Genomic DNA, 23,689 nt, shown 5'->3' with positions numbered 1-23,689 from the left:
CAGCAATCCTCGATCCAGTTTAAACTAGAGAATCAAAAGAGTTAAACCAGGGGATGTGACGGTTTGGGAGATCGCCTTCAGCATGCAGTAGCTGTGTAAATGGGATACAAGGCTAGGGGGAAAAGGCCTAATTGATGATTCCTTCTCACTTGGCGAAGTAGGAAAAGTCTCTATTTACACAAAATAATCTCTCTGCAGTATGTGGGAACATACAGCAATGCAAGGTGGCGAGTTAAAATTAAAGTTGGAACAGCTCCTCCTGTTTGGCAGCTGATCGGCTCACATACACTATAGTACTTGAGCATAAGCAGCGAAAAAGTTGGCCTCTTTTCCTCTCTCTTAAACTGGGAAGATATTTCAGTTCTATAGGTCTGTGTTGACTGCTTTGTGTGTTTATTTTAAAAGTTCTAAAATGATAGCAGTGAATTCTCATCTGCCACTTGACAAATATGTTCAAGGAACACTGGTCCCGTTGGTAACGCTTTAAAATAAGAGTTCCATGGACAAACGTATTTAGGGAAATGCTACATGACACAATTCCCTTCCAGTAATTTCACAATGTGCATCAGTTCATTAGTGATGTACATTACTGATAAAGAAGCCCGTTAGCTTTTGTTCAACCCAGTGTTTACAAACCACAATCCATTTTTAAAATAACACCTATTAACAGCCTCTGTAAAACACTTTGGGAAACAGTATGCAGAAAGTGAAAGCAGGTGGAAAGAAAGGATAACATTTCACCCGTAGAGCAGCGCTTCACCGAGAACCAGAGTCAAACATCAACAGGAGCAAGCTTTTAAAGGCTGCAATAGCTTCCTGATGGGTTCCTTACATAGTCTCTTTCAGATCTGAGGAGCTTTGCCTGTGATGTCACCCACTCCTCGTGCAACAGCCTCCCATGGCTTCCTCCTGTCCGTGACATAATAACCAGGCTATGCCCAGTTTCGCCTCAAAGTTTTTGTTCATGAGGTTCTCTCATCTCAGATGTTTATGCCAACCACCAAAGCCTTGGAGGTGGACTCAAGTTTCATTTTCTTCTATAGAGACTTTCTCCAACTTTCACTGATTTCACTCATCTCTGAACTGTATTGTTCTGTTTAGTGGTAAGGCTCATTGTGGCATTTAGTTACATATCTATTCTCCTGTCTGCTACCACTTATTTCTCAACTATGTGTAGTTACTAATATATTTGTGTCTTCATTCATCTAAAAAATCATCAGATTGAACTATGTGCCCATTTCAAAACACTAATCTCACGCTTTGTCTTCCCAGCAACACTATATTTAACTTTCTGGTGGATGAGAAACATTTTTTAAATTTTAGAAATCCTTACTGCTCAACAGTACTGTGCATATAGGAAGAATTCAGTTCAAGAAAAAGCACAATTCAAGATTCAAGGTAGTGAACCTTGAAAATATATGTATACATGAGGTATGAGTACGTGAGAGTTCATTCTACGTTGAAGGAAGAAAAGCATGGTAATCAAAGGAAAGCATTTCTCGTATAAGTAACTATTTCTCCCTTCAGTGAAGAATAGTACTGCAAATAACCCCACAGCTGGGCGCAGAAGAAAGCAATCTAGGTCGTCTCCAAGTACTGTGTGCGTGAATGTGCGTGCACAATTACAAGCACAGGCAAACTGGGGTTTGAGAGTCACAGAGAAGGCAGATGCCACCAGCCAAATAGCAATTAGACATTTACATTTGGGGATATAATTCTAGAGGGCTCATACAATTTGTTAGAAGTATTGGTTTAAGTAATTCCCAATTATTTTCTGATATTAAATCTAATTAACTGTAAGAGAAATCCTTATTCTAAAGTAATTTCCCAAAATTTTACTGGTTTACAAAACATAAATGTGAGACTGAACATTCATGACAAGAAATTTTTTTTCTTATTTTTATGTGACTTCTTCCAGGAAGAAAGCAATGCTCTCCAAGGTTTTAGTCTACCCCATCTTTAAATACAAGTAGACTTAATATTACATCAGTTGTTACTCTTATTTCATTCAATGAGAAAAATTCTCCAATAAAAATCTTACTACTCTGCTATCTCTTTCTTAATCTATATTTGACTTTCTATGAGTTTTTGAAATCTATGATTCACATGGTTCTATTTTTTGGTAGGACACGAGTGTGCACTTTACCAAATGATTCTAAACTGATTGATTACTCTAATGATTATCATAGATAGCAATGCAGGCACCTCTCCAGAAAAGGAATCATCACAATATTTTGGGACCCAATTCAAATGCAGTCTTCAAATTCATAATAGACAGGAAAATTCATTTTATTTCTAAGGCCAGAGCCAAATAACAACTACCTGCATATTACTATGGAAAAAGTGCTCAATTAACTCTGTCCTTGGCATTATAAAGCAAATGTACATCTAATATTTTTTTGATTAGTCACAGTTCCATCACCCAGTAGCAGCACTACATGTATTTTCAATGAAGACTCTGGCAGTAAAATAAATGATATATTTCAGTATAAGCTGAAGCCAAAAGGGGCAAAAAAAAAAAAAAAATGCAATGTTTTGAGCAAAGCAAGACTGACTCACTTTAAAACACTATGAACTGTAATTAAATCAAGTCTTAAAAGTGCTAAGTAGAAGAAAAGTATTAATTAGTAAAACAATAAAAATACCATTCTTAGAGCGGAAAAGTTTTCTTTTACACTTCTAAATGTTTACACAAATTTCTTGTTAAGGTACAATTTGGAATATTTATGGAAGCTTGATTTATGCTTTCTTTAAAAAAATTATAGTACCTTTCATCCGATGAGCTCAACATTCTGCGGAATACGCGTTCCTCCAAAAGTAAAACAATATAAAATAGAATGTAAAGCATCACTGAGAACATTAAAATACAAAGCACAGGAAAGAACATTGTTGGAGAGAGTGAGCATCAGTGGTGCAATCAGCTGACCAGGACGAATACATTTCCATATGGTGGGTCAAGAGTATACAAAGAGGGGGCCCCAAGCATCAATTTAGGAAATCTGTTCAACTGTCACCTCAATGAGCCCTTCCCTGGCCACCCCATTTAAAATTGCAAACCCCATCCCAACTTCTGGGTTTCCTTAACCTACTTTCCTGCTTACTGCAATCTCTATAGCCTATATCCCCTTTATATACATCCTATTATTGATCCATTTGCTTGTCTGCTATCCCCATACAAATATAAGTACCGCAGCGGCCCACACCTTGGCCTGTTTTATCCACTATTATATCCCCCAGTGCCTGGCACCTAGTAGGTGCTCAATAAATCGTTATCGCATGAATAAATAGCATCGAGCTACTTTATACCAGACATCTAAAGTCCTGGACATCCTTCTGTGTGTGCTTTAAAATGTAGAAAAACTTTTGTGGAACAAAAATATTACACACTAAAAATAGTTCTTATAAAGTTATACACATTTTAAAAATAAGTATCTGTCATGTATATTCAGTCGAAAATATTTTTTGTAAGTAACACATTGCTTTGGATTAATCAGATAAAGATGAAAGTCAAGAATTTTGCCAACAGTGTTTCTTACTAACATTACTCAGTTATGCCTGTCAGCTCAGTATATTGCATATGAAGGAAATCTTGTTAAAACAACTGTTGAAGGCAAGTCGTGTCATATCAGCCACACTCTGTACCCTATGGGAACTCAAATGTTCCAAAGTCTATGTTAATATAATCTTGCTGCTCTGTTGAGCTAAGGCAAAAATCAGTTTTTCATTGCCACGTATGGCTTTATAAAAGTACCACATTATCTATATGTCTTCCAGAAATGAAGGAAAGCTGCAGTGAGGATTATGCTGAATCAATTTAAGAAGGTAAATATTGTTAACAAATAGTATAAAATAACCTAGTAAGTGATTCCCATCTCCATTTATCAGCTAACAAGAAGTCTATATTCTCTTTTATGTAATCGGTAACATGGCGTCTACAGGAAAACAAAATCACCCAGCTCAAGGCCTCCAGGTGGCTTTTCATCTTGAAGCTCTACTTTCAAATGCAGGATTCCCTATGCAATTCTCTACGCAATTCTACAATTCTCCTGTACTCCTTTCTTGGGATGTGAGGTCTTATTTTTGCTTATCAACCTGTATTCATTATAAATTGATGACAAAAGACAAAGAGAGGCCCTTGTTTTTAGATTCTCAGAGAGAACTGAGGGAGAGAGAGTGATAGAGAAGACTGGGGTTTTCACTCTTAATGAGAAGTCTGGTGAGAGTTACAGAAAATGTAAAAATGCGTTTTATTTACAAAAACCGAGTGCTTGTTTCATTGGATGAGAATTTTAAAGACCAATGATAATTATTAAGGAAATCAACACACAGAATTGCGAATAATTTTAAAACCAAGTTTCATTTTTTGATGTAAATCAATCTCTGATTCTACTAATTAACAAAATACAAAACTAAATCTTAAAATATTAGAAGTTAAATAAAATAGATTCTTATGGGCTCTGTAAATACAGTTTACTAAACATTTACGAAATTGTAGTTATTTATTAACATTCATATCATTGCCTCCCTAAACAAATACTTTAGAGACGTTAAATTAACTTATAGTTGTAAGTTTTCCCTCTCTATGCCAGCTCAGTGTCCAACAGCTAGCATAATGATACAGCTTTCTAAGTGTTTCTGTGGCCTAATAGAAGCTGCTATAACATGTTATAGCAATGAGTGGCAGGTGAACCAAAGAGACTGTGGCACGCTCAACTAAGGTTCTAGCATTAGTTGTTTTATGGTGATGTCGACTTCATGAACTAAGAAGAGAAAAAAGGATAGCAAGTACAGGACACATCTTAGAAATAAATGTCATGAAGAACTTTAATGATATAATATCTATGAAATAAAAAGAATATAATTTGCTAACAAAGGAATTAAAATGTTTTAAAATGACACAAGCTTAACATATTGCTAATAAGGCAGTCAGCTTCTCTTTAAAGATACTCATACTCATGTTCCTTAAATTCATCTAACTTCATGAAAATGTAGAAAGACTCTATGAAGATCCTGGTAGCCCAAATATTTTTTAGAAATCAAACATCATTTGTAGCAATAACACCACAAAACCTAAAAAGAGTTAAGTCAGAATTCCTATAAAAACCAGTGTATAAAACCAGTGTCAGAATTCCTAAAAAACTAGGTTGCTCCCAGGATACTTGTATTCCAATAATTAATGTACCCTTATAATTTAAAAGGTGAAAACCCTCATTTGATATAATAAACCATCTCTCAAAAAAGGTCTCTATATTGAAACAAAATAAAATGCCAATTTTAATTACAAATTCTAAGAAAATTATGAAAACAGGACTTTTCCTCCTCTACTGTTTATCTAGATGGAGGTAGGAATCAACTTAATAAGGGTCTGAACCTTACAGTTCATAATCAACAGATCAGAGAGATGTTTTGGTAAACCTCCCCTCAATATGGTGGCTGTCAAAAAATGACTACTAATCATGCAAGTTGGTTCTGTCATTAGCAAGAACATCTACATAGTTGTTCTCATGCAGTGACCTATCTTTAAAAAATGATGTATCTGTCATTCCTGCACCATCACCTGCAACATGCACCTGTTATGCTTGATTGGCACCTTGATTCACAGGCAATATTTACTAACAGAGCCGAAGGTCACTATTTCTTAATCACTAGTTTATGTTACCCATCCCTATCCTAAAATGTTAATATGTATTTGTTTCTTATGCAGTAAGATGTAGATTAGATGGTGGCCATTCCTTATAGTAATTTCTCTATGAATCATTTTTGGCTGTCTATTCATGCCCCAAAATGTTTGCTATTTCATGAGTTCTTCTTGGTACTCTATCAATACATTAAAAGTATTTCCTGATTGAATCCTATTGAAAAATGTAGGTAATCATGTAAATCACAGCCAGCATACTGGACCAAAAACAGTGATTCTCAAACTTTCTGGTCTACAACTCACTTTCATGTCAGATCATATGATTCCTTTATCCAATCCCATGTCCACATAATAGACCTTAAATAAATCTTGCAATAGTCAGTGCCTGTGCAAATAGAAAATTTATGTAGTCTGCTCTCAATTCTTAATCATAACACTGATAATAGATCCACTCCATGCTAACACGGGCTAGAAAAATTTCACATACTCCACTATTCCTCAGCCCAAATCCTTCAGTATTTTGGAACCCTATGAAATGCCAAATCCAAATTCCTCTCTTCTTCTTCAAGGTCCCATCAATCTTATCCCTTATTTCTAGTCAACCCTGAATACAAACTCTTGTTTCCATCCTGTTATGTACAAACACAGCTTATTTATTCCCATCTATAAAGGGCCAGCTTAGGTTCCAGCTTCCCAACGAAGAGTTTCCCAATTCTTCACAGCCATAAATGATCTTGCTCTTCTGGACTCTCAGTGAACTGAGAGACTTACACCACACTATAGAGCACTACTTTTAAGTCACATACATATCTGCAAATTTTCTGCCTTCCTCGAGTATAAGCTCTATGCCGTTAAGTGGCATAAGCTCTACAATGTAGGAATTCTGGGTGTCCTGTTTATCACTGAATACCTAGGGCCTAAAACAATGTCTGGCACTTGGTAGATATTCAGTAAATATTTACTTATTAATGAATTATACCTTAGCCCCCCTGTTGGCCTGAAACTTCCTTGAGATTGAGAAATGCCTATAGTTCCTCACAAATGATATTTTCTTGATAAATGAGTATCTGTTTCTAAATGAAGCCAAATAACTTTCAAAACTACCACACACCTCCATTATATTCCATTTTCTCCAAATTAAACCAAATTGTCTAGTAACTAAAATAGAATGTTAAAAGCCAGAAATGATGTCATTATCATTTAAATAATCCTTGCCTAATGCATTCTATTTTCTGTGGTGGCATAAACATAAAATTCTTTTTAGGTTGTGAAAATCAGGAGATTTTAAAAATTGAAATACATATATTTTATTTTATGTATAGATTAATTTTTAAAATTAAAATGCCAATTATAATATGGGTAACAAATAAGTCTACAGAAATACTGTGTGCCAAGGTCCCTATTCCATAAAGAGAGACTAGATGTTGAATTCACTAACAACTTCAAGAAAATCAAAAAGTGCTAGTTCTGCTGGATACCATGCCACATGTGCATGTTTCCACACAGCCCTGCCAATTCCATCCTGACCCAGAGCATCCCCTGCTATTTCAATTCTTAACAAAGATTTATGTCAAATTATGTTCTAGTTTTGTAGTGTGGGTTAGGATGGGACCACCTAACACATATTCACTTAGAACCTAATCCAAGTTAAGTCCTGGGTCCCCTGAGGAAAGAGACGAGTACTATAGACTATGCCGTTAAGTGGCATAAGCATTTAGCTTATGCCTGAATTGTATTTCTATTGTAAAGATGTTTCACATTTGTTAAATTTGATTTTCTATTTTGTATTTTGTATAGATATTATAGGTTTATTTAAATTTCAAAATATAATACGGTGATTTCTAACACATTACTTGGTAAATAATACTTGTCTAATTGAGGCAATTTTCTAAATGAAATCTTAAATCTTTTCCCTTTCAGGGTGGTGAGGGGAGGTACTCCCATCAATTAGTCTAGAATATTATAATTAAAGAGCAAGAATATTAATATTTCCCTCTGCTTATTTAAAAGAAAAATTGAAACATGTTTTTAAAAAAGATACCAACATAGCATCTCTTCCTCAGAAATGTGACAGAAATGTACAAATTACAGTTCTAGTTAGCATGACTATTTTATATTGCACCTATTCACAATTTTCAGAATATTTTATTTTCAGCTGTTATTTTAGGTTATATGGGCTTAACACTTACGTGACACATAAAATTAAGACTCCATCCAACATTATATATATCTTGTCACTTTTGTAGTTCACAAATGTTAAACAGCAAGTAAAATAGCATTAATTCATCTAATTAAATAAACTTAAAATGTAGTTACACATTTCAAATGTCATAAAATGACTACCTTTTAACTACTGCTCTAGAATGAGGGTAAGGAAGAGGTAGATTTGCAGTGCTGTTGGTCATTTTAATAATCTTTATTATTCACTTAGTTTTCTGAATATTTCTATATCTCAACAAGATTAAGACTTAACTAAAATATTTACTGTAAAATGTTAATCTTACGAAAATATTTTGGAATTGCCTGTTCAACTATGAAATTGGGTCTCTCCTGGACAACCTAATCATGGTTATGGCCATGTAAGATTTGACCTAGAAATGTTTCTTGAGAGCAGAAAGCTATCTTTTCTATGTCTTTTTACCAAGTTCCATGCATATTCTTTGACGGAAGCTCAAAGTATTAATAATGATGACAATGGTGTTGTTCCAAATGATACTAAACCATTAATAATATACCATGAGCTTCAATGGTTGGATCAGAATCACTTAATAAATAGCAAATTAATTATGGAACAATCTCCTGGCTAAATGTGTCATGGAGGCAATTTGTACATATGAGGTATTATAGACTAAATCTAGGAAAGTGGATAGATGCTGAAATTACTTTTTTTCAGCACACATTAAAAGATCAAAAAGTCACTTTCAGTCTTCCCTGTCTAAATTTCAATTTAGAAAAGGATTTATGAATCTGGATAAAAAGTTAAGAGTACCCATACTGTTAATTATTCAAAAAGTTATTATAAATGTTTTAATTTATATCTACATAGCACAAAGTTCCCCTTAAGCATTCTTTGTGCTTTATCATCTTAAATATCTTGCATTCCTATCATGCTAAATAATCACCACTTTTGCTCATTGGATAGCTGTAACTAGTCCAACACTGCAGGAATGCAGGACCAGGTACACAACAAAGAATGTAACCTCAGCTTTCTAACCAGCAGCTTGATTCTCTAACCCCCATGCCATGTGCTATGATCATGAGTGATGGAGCTGGTCTGACTGCAGAGGCTACTTTCAAATAATGATCCACAAAGTTAATCAAAACAGCTTCCCTGTTCAATATTTACCTGTTACTCATTGACAGCCACTGTCTGCATTGCCATCTAGGAGATACAGAATAGGATCAGGAATACTGAGCTCAAACAGAACCTGAATGCTTCGCTAAAGTACCAGGCACAATGAAAGCAGAATTAAGCAGCTCTCAAACCACCTCTGACACTAAAGATGCCTGCATGAGTTGCACAGTGGCAATACACCACCCCTTCCTGGATTTGGAGGCCAAATTAATTGCTGATAATAAAGAGGAATGAAAGGAAAAACAACCATATTGCAGGGGCGAGGGGAGAGAAAGAAAGGAGGGAGATATTAGGTATCAAAATATAAACAGGGAGGGAAAAAATAGTAATTTCCTGTATTGGGACAAAAAAATAATATTCCTTTCTTGATGTGATCTCCTTGCTTTTATGTACTAGGAAAGTCATATCTATCCTTAAAATTATTTTTCTCATTTTAATACACATTCAACATTTTAAGCTAAAATATAATAAGAAAACATTGATTTTTTTATGTTAGGTATTTAAATGCTGTTTGCCAGTCTGTCAATCAAATGCACCCAGAGGGGTTGCTGACCAGCTTTGACATCCACCCCTAAAGAGAGACAGGTAATCAGACTGATCATAACACAATACTCTCCTGTTATTTTTTTTAAAGCATTAGCTCAAAAGCGATGCTTACTATAGCCCGTATTATTCATTTTATCCATGCAACTTGGCAGGTTTTAAACATGGTGTTTAAGGGAGGAAAGTCACTCCAAATGTTAATTCTCTTTTAACTAATTTTTCCTGAACACTTACTTAGGAATGGTAAACAGTATTTCAGTACTTACTATACACTGGGCATTGTTCTAAGTACTTTAGATGTATTAGCTCATTTACTCCCCATGGTAAACCCTATGAGAGAGAATATTATCATTTCACAGATGGTAAAAATGGGGAACAGATATCTCATGCAACTTGCTAAGATCACCCAGCAAATAAATAATAAAACTAGGGCTTGAATGCATCAGTCTCCATCAGAGCCTGTGCACTTACACACTATGCTGAAGTTGCCTCTAATTGCATTTAGCACCACTGAGGAGATAAGACAATCATTGGCCTTAATAAGTGTCGTAAGAAGGTTTGTGGAGTGAATAAATGAATAAATACCTCTAAGGAACTTACAATCTTATTAAGAAGATATTATACACATGCACACACATAGACTTTTATCCTTTAACTTTCATAAGTTTATGAGTTCCTGAAAGGTATTTATTTGCATATATACGACTGAGTGCCATCACACATGTGATAGAGTAAATGATGCATTAGGATTTAATCTTGGATTCAATATTGACTTCCTTGTCTCTCTTATATTTTCACTCAATCCACTCCATCAGGAAATTGTGTTGGCTCTTACTTCAGAATACATTGGAAACCAAATTCTTCACTACCGCCACTTCCACACCCACAGTATGAGCCACCTTGATTACGCTAATAGTTTTCAAGCTAATCTCTTTTCTTCCGCCCTCATCCCCCTGAAGTATGTATATATTGATCTAGCAGCCAAACTGATTCTTAAAAGTTACTTCTCAAGTCAAAATCCTCCCAAGGCTCCATTGCTAGTAAAAGCCATAGACCTTTCCGGAGCCTGCCAGAGTCCTATGTGCTGGCTCCATATTACAGTCATCTGTCTCCTGCTACAGTCATCCTTGCTCATTCCAACTCCACATCGGCCTTACTTGTGGTCCTCACACACATCAAGAACTCTTCAGCCTCAGAACCTTTGCAGCAACTGTTTGCTCTGCCCGGAATATTTTCCCCTGGCTCTCCGGGTGCCTAACTCCCTCACTTTTTTAGTCTTGGCTCAAATGCCATCTTTATAAATTGGACTTCACCTATTCAAAACCATAACTGACACATCTTCACCCCAGCACTCTGAATATCTTCTTAACTTTCTATTTTTTTCCTTCGTAGCACTGGTCATCACCTAAGAGACTACACAATTCGCTTGGTTTTTAACGTTTGTTGTTTACTGCCTGTCTCTAATGCCCTCTAACTTTGAGGGCTGAGATTTTCTTCTTTGTTCACTGATATATCCCAGACAATAGTTCCTGGTTATAGAATGTACCTCATCAATGTATAGAATTAAGAGGAAAGAAACCACAATGGATGAGAAAAAGGCACAGAGTCAGAGCATCATGTATTTTGCCAAACAACGGTAACTGCACACATTTCATGGATACGAGCAGAGAACTTGTGTTGCGATATCTTGGGGGAGAAGGAGAGATTGAAAGGCAGACTAGAGCAAGACTGGTGGGCTTTAAACACCGAGCTAAGATTATAGACATCATGCAGTGAGAATGATTTTGAGCAAGAAAATATGTTAGAAACAGTATTTTAATCTGGTAACTATAAGGAAGCCCAGAAAGGAACATTTTTGCTTTCTCGTGCATAGTACTTTGTATACAGTAGGACTCAAATGTTTATTTAATTTAATCAAACTGAATGAGACAGAAGACTAATTAGGAGACTGCAACAATCCAGCCATGAAATAATAGCTTAGATTAGAGAGATGGGAAAAGAAAGGAAGTATTTTTAAAATAACTCATTCTACAAACAGGATATTTGAGACAAGAGAGAAGCAGAATGGAAGATTCCAAGAGGAATCCTGAATGACATGAAAAATTAAGATAAAGCAAAAAAAGTATAGGGTAGGAGAGGATCATTCTAAGAAAGACGTGGAGTTCTGTTTTGGGGGAATGGCTGCACTGCCTTGGAGAGAATCAGAAACTGGAAGATCAAGATCTTGCTTTGCACGTGGGCCATGCCACACCATACCACACTGCAACTGTGTGGAATTCTTCAAATCATTCAACCTCTGACTCAAGAGTTGGTTTGGTTGGTTTGGTTGGTTTGGGTTTTTTCTGTGTAAAATGGATATAAAACAGTTCATTGGGTTGCTTTGAGGATTAATTGGGAATGTCCATAGAAGTACCTGCAAATTTCTTGGTCAACCATGTGGAGGTTTATGCAAAGTGGATCACAGGTAGAAACACTAAGTACTTTGGGAATATAAAACCCGAGTTTGGAAAGAGGTAGGGCTTGAGATACAAACCTGGAATTCATCCATTTTTGTGTGACAACTGCAGTGTAAATACAGATGAAAATTCCAAAGGAAAGACCTAATTGCACCCACGCTTGGAGAGTACACAGATTTTCACACTAAAGGCATTAAATATATATATTTTTAAATGACTAATGTTCAAATATGACAAACTTCCCTCCTCTATAAATAAGGCTTTAAGTTCCTCAGGGTCTTATTCTTTCACATAGACTTCAGTAAACTACTTTTGAACAGAGGATGGATATCTTTTTTGTCAACCAGTTGAAAGAGATGAACTGCTGGGACAGCCTGACCTGGATTCATCTTCTCTGATCAGACACCAGATTATTAGCTGGGTAAACTGAGCAACTCACCTACCCCGAGTCTTCAGTTTCTTGAGTGCAAAATGAATATATCACCTATTTACTCCAAATGTGGTTCTTTGGGTCAATTTCAGTAATGCCTAGAGACCATAGAACACCATAGTTGCAACATGTTACTTCTTTTCCTTTTGATTTTAGCCTCATCATTACTGAAACCTATTTCAGCCTCATCCATATACTGCATATGGAAAACCAGCCAACACAGAAGTAGGAATGCTGAAACTAAAACATAACTCCAAGAGTTAAATCTTCTGTTGTCTCCAGAAGAATCATTTTAGCTCACAATGAAAGATCTTGGCATCAATGAGTATTTTCTTTTGATGGCAGAATAAATGCAGCTGTATTCATTCTATTCTGTCTATACCCCAGAGGCTCACATCTTGAGGTTACACTGTACCATGGCAATCATTTGTGTCCAGCAAATTTCTCCTGAACAGACCCAATAAAGGTATTTGAGGTACAAGCAAACCCAACCTGCTACTAGGTTCTTGTATAAATATACTCTACTTAAAATCTGCTGGCCCATAATTTTAGTTTTCTAGTCTTCCCTTCCCTAAGGCATTTCACAAACACCGTGATAATTTTTTTTAAATCATCATCTTTTATCCCTACCAGCCTCATATAAATCGATACTGGCTCCAGGCATGCACCATTCAGAAAAGAAGGTAAACAATCTTCCTATCAAATGAATTTATTAATCATCAATTTTGCAAGAGCTCAGGAACTCCCCCTAGCTTCCACCCTCATCCCCACTAAACGTGCCTCCAAATCTCTCCCTAAAGAAACATGGTAAGATGAATACCACTGCTTTCACCCATACTAATTCAAAACTTTAGACACCTGATGAATTTCTCCTGGGGATGAGAATCAGCTGCTGCTTATCTTCTCCTTGCAAGCCATCAAGCAGTTAGGCATTTCCTAGAAAAGCATGCTGGCTTCCCTGGAAGTGAGCAAAGACTTCCCTATAATTACTGTAAATGGAGTCTTCTCCAGGAGATCCAACTGTTATCTAAAACACATAGGATAAGAGGCTTTGTGCCCGATAGAGCCATGCTAACTCAATTTCACTACTAAAACAGTTTTTAGTGGAATTGGAGAGTGGAGACAAAGAATCATCAGAAAGACTATGTACCTCCTATTTTCAAGACCAAGGCATATGCAGTTGACTGTATGTAATTCACTCTGAGCGCCTCTGACAAGCAATAGTCAAGAAAATGAAGCTTATGGAAGCTTATGTTGGTTGCAATGCAAGTGATGAGAATCGCTAGTAATAGCTTCTCCTCATTGGTACCTAGTGAGAAAAGCAGAGTGAGGTCCTATATAAAATCTAATACATAAACACTATTGCATTTGGTATTTATTGCAGGGACCCTTTATAACTGGGCTGAGGGAGAGGAAGGGAAATTAGGTTTTAAACAAGATGCTAAAATAGTCTCTTTAATCACATAAATCTCAAGCACTTAATTCCAAAGAATCCTCATACTGATCTGTGAATCACAAAGGTCTCAGGTTTGCCAATGGAAAATCACCCAAGAATGCTTTCCTTACAGGCTGGTCACTGAACCAAAATCCTCTCAGGAGCCAGACCTCTCTCTACTTTGAGAACTAGATCAAAACATCTCAAAGCTGAACAGAGTAAATAGAATTCTCTTTTTAAGCAACCTAGTGAATGACGTAGCAGACGTGGCATGTGAGAGAATGAGTTCATAAAGCAGTCAGAAAATTCCATCTAAACATTTAACAGTTACTGCTCATACATGTACATATCCCAACCTAAAAAAAAAAAAAAGGCCTATGTTTCTTTAGTCCACTACCCTTACCATTAGATTCATCCTATTTCCACATTCATAGATGGCTATCTAGATAAAAATAATTGAGGTGGTAGGGAAGAATTTTTATGCTGAAAATCTTATCACTGTTGCCACTGATGAGTGTATCACTGGTTCTTGCTGGAGGAATTCAAATTCAAACAAAAGAATTAAAACTCCCAACAAGAAAGTGATAAAAATTCAGAAGAGATATACAAACTACACCAGGGAAAAAGATGTCATGTAAGAAAGGAAGTCTCTGCGGAACATGGTTTCTATATGGAAGCTAATCATAAAGCTTCCTGCTTCCCTTAAATAAGTAGCTCCTCTACAACTTAAACACTTGGACCCAGAAATTTCCCAGCTGAGGCAACTTGTGGGTTGACTCACAAGAAAATACCTATATACATAGATAGACACCTATCAGAGATGATACACATATAAATTCAGACAATGATATTTAAGGACCAAATTATTAAAAGTGGCTATCTCTGGGTGGCACGATTACAAATAATGATGACTTTTGTTTTATGATTATCTGTATTTTCTAAATGTTCTGGAATAAAAATGTATTGTGTCCTATTCAAAACAAGATATTCCAAGAGATTTAAACTAATCTACAAACCCTCTGTCCACCAACCCAGAGCTATGGCATTGGGCCTAGTGAAAGGCAATTCCAAGAACATTTCCCTCAACGCAAGTTGAAGGTCCAGCACAGTGCAATCTAGGCTCCAAGGTAATATAAACCCAAATCCATTTACTGAGCAGAGGTCAGGGAATTCTCTGAATCAATAATGGACAAGTACATGGAAACAAAAGTTCTGGGTAGGGTAAAGTTAAAACTATAATCTTGTCCCTTTTTGATAAGACAATTAGGGGTGGTAAGCTAACTATATATCTTCTCATTAAAAAGGATAAATCCTGGTGTTTTTCTATTGTAAACTCACTTACAAAAGTGAGCTTACAATAAGTAAGATTTTTTAACAACACAGATCATAATACTTTTTATTATAAGTGGCATTTCCGCAATGTATTTATATGTTGTTATATGGAAAAATATTTTCTTAAACTTCCTAATATGAAAATTTCTGGTCTATGAAATTAATTTAACGCAGATCCTGAATATTCACTAAAATTTACAATTATTCCCTTTAATGGAGTACTATGCTTTAAATGTTATGAAAATATAAATTCTCACATTTATATTACATAAAACATAATAGATGGCAAATATAATGCACAATTCAGAATGTGTTCCTTGACCAACTTTAAATTTAAATTCTCCAACATTTCCATTGTCAGGATGGTTTATCTTGCTGGAGGTTGAATGCTTATTTCCATTTTGCAGACGAGAATTCTATAAGATGAACAGTTGTACACTAAGTTAGATGAGTAACAAAGTAGTACTAATTTAGTATTTACCACATGCCAAGCACCATAATAAGCATTTTTGTGGTTTATACCTTAGGCTCTGAAGTCAGTCAGACTGAGGTCTAAAGCAGGGATACAGCAAACTTTTTGTCATAGGCAAGATAGTAAACATCTGAAGCTTTGTAGGCTATATGGTCCCTGTCACCACTACTCTGTCACCATTTTAGCAAAAAAGCAGCCACAGACAATGCATAAATGAATATGTCCATATTCTAATAAAACTTTATTTACAAAAATAGTCAGGGAAAGCGGGGGGAACAGATATGGACAATGGGCCATAGTTTACTGATGCTAACCCAAATCCACCATTTCCTGCCTTCACCTTGAGTGAGCTACTTCATCTCTGTAAGCCTGTTATCTCACCTGTAAATGGTAGGAACACTTATCTAGTGTATAAGTTTATTATAATGATTTTTAAAAAGTCTGTTAAGCCATTAGCCTACTGCCTGACAGAAGTATCTGGTAAAAGATTAGTAATATCAGTCTTATCATCTTCATTGATCCTTAAAACAACTATTTTTACCCCCATTTTAGAAGTGAGAAAACAGAAGCTCAAAGAGTTAAGTAAATTAGCCACTGTCCCATATCTAATAGAAAACTGTAGGGTTGGGATAAAACTCAGATTCGTTTCCAAGAGGTTTAACAATATCTAGTAATGATTAAAAACTACCGTGTGAACTTGAGGATCTCTTAAAATAGGCTGCTTATAGTCAAAGGCTAAAGCATAATTCTTCCGCCCTACTAAACTAAGTTAAAATTCACTGAAGACACCTTTACAAACTCAACACACAACAAGCTGTTCTTAAAGTGAGGAGAATTTATTAAAACCATAGTTTATGTATAAGTCTGCTGTATTATTTTTTAAATCTGGGCACAAGCACATTAGTCTGCCTCTCTGAAACTACCCATTAGTGGTTTGGAACACTAGTTCAACAGCACACCTACAAAAGGTTCATTGTAGCACTACTCCTCTCAACGTGACCTTTACTTTCTGTTCTCAAGTTGCTAGAGTTCGCATACATACTGCAGGTGTGTCACTAACCAATTATTTTTAAAAACCTAGGCAGTCGCTTCTCTCATAATGAAAATATACACTCTGGTGAAGCCAATTAATATCCTTCCATTTAAAATCATGCCTCCTGTGCCTCTCCATTTTTACTTTCTGGCATTCATTTATCTTGAATTGCAAGCGGTCTGTAAGGAGAAAGACAAATGTGGAGCACCTCAAGCCAGGAAAAGCAATGAATTTGTAGACAGATCCTGAACTGGACCTCACACTGGGAGAGTCCTCCAAGATGTTTATAAATTGAAAATAACTTCAGACTAACAAACACAGCATGATTGCACATTCTTCCATTTAAAACATACTAAATGAATTTCTGAACAAAGAGGAAAAGCTGAGGTCGTGGGCCACTCCCACAGCAGGTTTCCTGCCTCAGGTCTAAGCTATTTCCAGAGTGATTCTCTAACTTGCACTTCCTGCCACACTCTTCCCCTCCGATGAAAACTTCTCCAGCAGCTCTCACAGAACAGTCCACCCTTGAGCCTTCACTTCTCCTTCCTCTCCAACCTCAACTCCTGTCATCCTTTTCCAACCCTTCACTCCTGAGGTGTGCCATTTGTGAACCACCACACCAGAAAGACCTATCTTTAAGTCCAAATCACTACTTCAATCATGCCTCCCCCAAATCAAGTATCTGCTCCACAATGAAGACCTCGGGGCCCACCTCGACTATTAAAAACAACTCTTCCATGGTGCCACTTCCATAGTTCACACTCGTCTTCCTGGAGGTACTGCTCACACAGAATCCCAATGACTTATCTACATCTTAGTCTTCCAGGATTCTGGAGGCCGGAGGTTTTCTTAGTCACCCCTAAATAAATCAGTTTATGTAGACCAGTACCTGACCCGTGGGTGACAATGGAAATATATTTGTTAAGTGAATGAATAAATTACTTTTTAAGCTAGTTTGATAGTAGTCCTAAGTAGTACACTTCCATGCCATCCACATTACCAAGCTATGCCACTTCAAGTGATTTACAGGCAAAATCAGTGGTGTGATGCTAAAATGAACTGGGGGAAACCATCAGAAACCATACTGAGGTCTGAAAGGCATGATGTGGAAATTAGAATTCATTTGGATGTTGAAAGGCTTGAAGCAGTTCTTGCTACAAAGTTCAATGTCTGTTTAACATGCAGATTCTATCAGAGCTCTTTATGAAGTTCATTGTATATTTCTTTCTCAGTTCTTTATTTACTGATCCAAACACAACTGGCATAAATTATTCTAATGTGGGGGAAAAAGACTGTAAAATAGCAATCAATCAATCAGGTTAAACCAGCAAAAGATTTTGCTGCTGCTGGAGCCTCCTTGACCTCTCTCCCCCCATTCAGCACAGGTGACCATCTATCCCCCCCACCCCCAACAACCTGCCTGACAAGGCACCTGTCTTGTTTTCCTTAATTGGGATAACACGTGCAGGTGGTTAGCACTCTTAGCCCTCTGTCTGGCACAACACAGCTGTTTAAGACTGGTGAGTTCCTTCTTCACTAATTCTCCTCTTCCTATCCCTGGCTCATCTTAATTCCTTCTCTTTTGAGTCTGAATCTTCTCCTTTTCAAACCAGTGCTTATTGGATAAAGCTAGCCTTAACACTGCACTGAGTAGGAGAACACCCACATTCTGGGTTATTTTCAGGAAAAGGAGAAAAATGTCAAACACACAGCCCCCACCAGCCCCAAATTAATTTCTCTACCCCCCATTGTGGTATCTAAAATGATTCTGTTAGAGAAGACTCCTTTTTTTTTCCTCCTTGACTTCTTTCATTTGCAGTTACATACTAAAATGCAAATGACATCAAGAAAAGTAACATTATCAGCATTATCAGTTAACACCTAATCTGCAATGAGGGGTTCAGACAAAAATGTCCCTGGAGATAAAGCCCCAGGCATGCAACAGTAACCAGGTACCCAGGGGGAATGAATTTCACAGAAGAGGAGAAAGGGCTTGGGATGGAAAATACAGGAAACAAAGACAACCTTCACCATCTTGCCAGGGGCCTCTTTTGCTTTAGGTGACAACTCTCTAGTCAATTAAAACCTCCTTCTCAATCTAGGCTGCACTTTGTAACTAGGAACTGGAGTTAAAACCCTTTGTTTAAAATAGGTACTGCAGTGCCCACTGCAATGCCATGGCATGTGCTCAACAAATGTTAGTGATTTAGGTTCCAGTCTCCTCAAGAGTCAGTCTTTCCTAAATATTGGTAAACAGATTGTTCTTGAACACAGCTTTAAGGATGTTCACCCTTCCTCAAACACCTCTACAGTAGAATCCAATCAGATAGCTGAATGGTGACAAACTTTGAGGCTATAAAGGCCCTTCTCAGTTGACTCTTTTCTACCTAGTGTCTTCCCTCACGATCACATATTAACACAGGTGATTTTCAATGGATTTATTGCTACAATTTCATCTCATGTCCATGAAATTTACCTTTCCTCTGACTCAAATATTTTTTTTGCTTTTCTTTAAAAATAAATTTTAAAGTTATAGGTATTCTGGAGAGATGTGTCTTTTCTTTTTTCACCCTCTTCATACTGCTTGTACTTTTATGTTTGAAAATAGAAAAAAAGCGAGCCTGATAATTGTCTTAATTAAAAAGAACACTGGCATCTCCCAATGAAATCTACTACTTTACAAGTGAGTTTACTAAAATCCAGAGATATCATTGCAAACTATAAAGACAGCTGAAAATGAGGATAGGGATCTGGGACCTGAAAGTTTTAGTACTTAGCAAATGACTGTTTAACATAAAACAATGAAATTTGTAAAATATTTACTGCATGCTTAGTGTTTTAAAAAAAATCATATTCCTATCTTTTACCAAGAAACTTTATCCCAGCTACCATCTGAAGTTTTAAATCAGCTGTGTCATAAGTGTTTAATGTAACAAGTTAGGGTAACTACCATTTATTTTGTACTCATAAGTTATAGACATTTTACAACAATCAGGTTTTATTCCTATATAGTTTAAATTTTCAATATTTAAGATTTATTTTAATAATTCCCAATAACATCTAAGTGCAACATATAAAATAATGTTTTAAAATATAAAATAACTCACAATAATTATAAAGCCATAGAACTATACTGGAATGAGCAGTGACAGTCTGGTAAATATGTAACAACTAGTTGGGGTGGTGGGGAAAGCACCTGATTTGCAGCATTTTCTAATTTCAATGGTGAAAATACTTGCTCTAATTTGAAGTTTACTACTATGAGGTCAGGGATCATAGAATGGGAAATTTGTCCATCCAGGATGGCCCAGCACATCCTTGATCTAAGAGACCAGAGAGTGTAGCCTTTTCATTCCTGACCCCTTTCCACAGAACTGACCATTTCTTTCTTTATAACCCACTGTATCCCAAACACATGACATAACATCTATACGTTATCATGTTTACCTACTCAGCTCTCTATTACAGTGGCTTTCAATCTTTTTTGGATGTAAAACAGTAAAAACATTTTACCTCATGACCCACGTGGTGAATACACATATATGTAGTTTTACATACACAAACACAAAACAAAAAAAGAAGCCTCACAGGATAAAACACACCCTTACTAAGTGCAATGCACTAACATTTTCTATTCTCTTCTGTTTTGTTTAAAAAATCCTTATCCACTAAATTAGATTCATATCCTACTGTTTGGACAGGGCCCCCAAAATTGAAAATCAGTGCTCTGATAGACACTAAACTCATTGAAGATAGGATTACAAGGCATTTGTATCTCTCTCAATGTCTAGTAGTAATTATTGAGACCCAAGTAGGTTAAGCAACTTGCTCAAAGATGCACCTCCATCACTGATGAAAGACCGCCTCCTACCCCCGAAGGCAAAAGCTAATTCACTAGACAGAATCAGGATATTTATGACTTGACACTGAAAGGTAAAGGGTGTTCCAAGACAGCCTCCCCTTCACCAGAAATTGATAGAGAAGTTCTTTAAGAATTGTACTGACCCCATCATTAACGAAACCTTGGCCCTTTACATTGCAGCTCTATGACCAACTCCACATGTTTGCCTAGGATTACTAGGCAAATCCGAGTGATCATCCTTTCCCTGTAACTAACAATGTTCACTCCTCTAGAGTGTTGAAAAGATACTCATCTTTTTCACAAAATATTTTCAACCCTCTAGAGAAGGGGGCTATATAAATGTTGATTAATAATAAATATATTACATAGAATACACATAGTTCTATATATAACATATCAAAACCAGCTTTCTAATAACCAGAAGCCAAAGACTTAGCTGGAGAAAATACTCACTCAGGAAAATCTGAATCCACGGCCTTTTGTCTTCAGTGTGCTCATGCACCACGTGCATCTTTATAGGTGGTATTAAATGTACACTATAGTTTCAAGAAAATCCAGATAAGTATCTTCACTAAAATACACAACACCATTAATCATCTCAGTGACAGTGCTCCAATTTAACATCTTGGGGATTTCCTCCCCTTCTTCATCATTTATTTGCCAATATTTCCTTGTTATGAATATCCCCCTAGTGACTCTGCCTGGCAGTCACAGCTGTGCTGCCTACTGTGTCTACCTTGACTACAAATAACACCAGTTCTTAAAAGAGCCAGGCCTTGAGATGATACCTACGGTTAGAAGAAAAACCTTGCTGTGAGCTGGATTCCTGGTAACCTCATCCGGGCTCCTGACCTTGAATAGGCAAACCTCGGCCTCGAAGCAGATAGTAATTTCAGACATGTTTAAAGCTGGCTAAATTACAAATGAACAACAGCTAGCTCTTGGTCTCCAATTACTTGAATGGTCAATAATCAACAGCTGCTTTAAGATGGTCCTTAAAGGATCCCCTTCTTACACAGCAAAAGGCTTCTTCGAGGTATCCGTGAATCACAACAAAGCCACAAAATCACTAAAATTTACAGAAACCTGACCACCAAGAGCCATGATAAGTGACTCACAGATAACAAGAATTTTTAAAAATAATAAGAAACAATTTCGCATTACTAAGAACACCAATTCTGATGAAGAGAATGAATGACGCTATCTAGGCAATAGAATATCAAGAAATAAAGTCAGAGACAAATAAGTAGCAAAGATACAAGGAAGAGTCCCATCCCCTTCTGGTATCCAGTTTGTGTCCATTTCAGAGAGCAGCCTCCACTGGCTCCAGGATTTTCTAATGGTTTGTAAAACAGAAACCATGAAAGAAAACGTTCTATAAGCAACTGCAGTAGTAAATAAAAGTAGAACTCACCAGCTTGTATTTAGAAAGGATTTTTAAGGAAAAGAAAGTATTTTTTTTCCAATACAGAAACTCTACTGCCAAAGAATTTAAGAGTTTCTAGATAAAAACACATCAAAGTATATCTGCAAAGTACATCTAGAAAGGCTTCTGCCGTCAATGGAATTATGTTTACCTTATTTTACATTTTTATAGGGAAATCTAATGAATTAAGGGTTAATCCTGCTTCGATTAATATTCCAGAACTTTTCTGAAAAGCGTAAATTTTGTCCTTTTTGAGAATATTCCAATTTAAACCATTGTTTTAAAAAACAAAAAATTAAAACTTTCTTTTTAGCAAAAGCAATACATGTCAAGCTAGGATATAGTAAAACGCCTTTCTTCTCCAGAGCAGAGTATTTACTTCAGTGATAGTAACATCACCTCGTTACCACTGCAGATTCTGTTAAGTAATGGACAAAGCAAATGGCAGCAAAGGCAGAGAATTCAACTTCAATTTAACTGTCCTGTAAGGTACATAGTAATTAGCTGCAAAGCTCTGAAATCTTAGCTAGCATGTTAAGTCTGCTACATGACAGTATAATTTGACTTCTTAAAGGATTATGCAAATTACAACTCATCATTCCATTACAGGATTGAAAAAAAGTGACAGCTAATTTATACATAACACACCTTTCAAATCCCTAAGATGCACAGCACCTGTGCAATGTATTTTGCTGAGATTTTCTTGCATATAAGTACTTGTTTATTGCAATATAAAGAAGCTTACCTACGAGCTCTAATACAATCATTTTTTAAATAACAATATCAAAAGAATTAACATTATTTCTGTCTTAATTTCAGAGGCAAATTTTTTGATTGTTTTATTTTGGTTTGTTTTTTTTTTCCCCCACTAAATTAGAGAAATAAAAGGTTTCATTCAATACAAGGATATTTTTGAATAGCTGGCAACCACAAGCACTGATGCACGAGCCAGAAGGAAGACTCACAAAGATTTCAACATACTTCTGGTAGGTAGATTCACAGTAGATTCCGTCATATCTGTAGATTTTCCTACATTCTGATTGGTTGGGCAGAGGATGCTGGGCAGTTATTCTGTAGAGGTATCAAAAACAGATAGACATGACTAGTGGTTCTCTACAGTCAACTGGAATGCAGGATAACAAGTATGTTGAAATTTAATATAGTTTTTGTTTTCTATGCTTTCGAGCTATATACATAACTGCAAATGTGTACATACATTTTAGAATATTAACTTCCACTTTTAGAAGGCTGCAGCAGAGAAAACTTTTCCGTTCTTCATCAGAACAAAAAACAATTTTTTATCTCAGAGCCATAAAAGTGGAAGAAAGACAAGGTCTAAATCTTAATTCATTCTACAGCCCCCATGATTATATTCTAAACGAAATGTTAAAAAAAAGTCATTAGTGTTTTTGTTACAGGATTGTCATTAATTTAATCATGCATTACTATTGTAGGCAATTGTAAATTAGCTATAAAACCTTAGTAAATATATTTTTCAGCTTACTCAATTTATATAGTTTGTATGCTACTGACTTCTAAAAGGACATGATACAGCTTACAGAACTAGACCCAATTAGGGATGAAAACACAAGCGAGACCATCGGGAGCATGGGTTAGATGTTGACAGGCACCTGAGATGAGCTGATTACAATGGCCTCGGGTTCCTCGGCAGTTAAGGCAAAAGGGGGAAAAAGGCTTATACGTAAA

At 36.3% G+C, this 23,689-nt stretch overlaps 1 protein-coding gene across 12 annotated transcripts in view; it reads right to left on the bottom strand.

Moving 5' to 3' along the window:
- NPAS3 (neuronal PAS domain protein 3) overlaps window positions 1-23,689 on the bottom strand; it is an 803,227-nt gene that overhangs the window by 673,063 nt on the left and 106,475 nt on the right. For 7 of the 12 annotated variants that reach the window (XM_039870508.1, XM_039870506.1, XM_039870507.1 and 4 more), the window contains exon 2: window positions 22,964-23,053. The exons of 3 other annotated variants lie outside the window; for them this stretch is intronic. In XM_039870508.1, the coding sequence (XP_039726442.1) occupies window positions 22,964-23,053 (90 nt within the window). Of the gene's footprint in view, window positions 1-22,947; window positions 23,054-23,689 lie in introns of all 12 variants that reach the window. 2 more of the 12 variants (XM_039870518.1, XM_039870517.1) reach the window with 1 other exon arrangement.

The sequence above is a fragment of the Pteropus medius genome, unplaced genomic scaffold, assembly GCF_902729225.1.
Source record: "Pteropus medius unplaced genomic scaffold, Ma_sr-lr_union100, whole genome shotgun sequence".
In the NCBI taxonomy this organism is placed as follows: domain Eukaryota; kingdom Metazoa; phylum Chordata; class Mammalia; order Chiroptera; family Pteropodidae; genus Pteropus; species Pteropus medius.
Note: the sequence above shows the minus strand (reverse complement) of the source record. Positions and strands in the feature narration are given on the sequence as shown.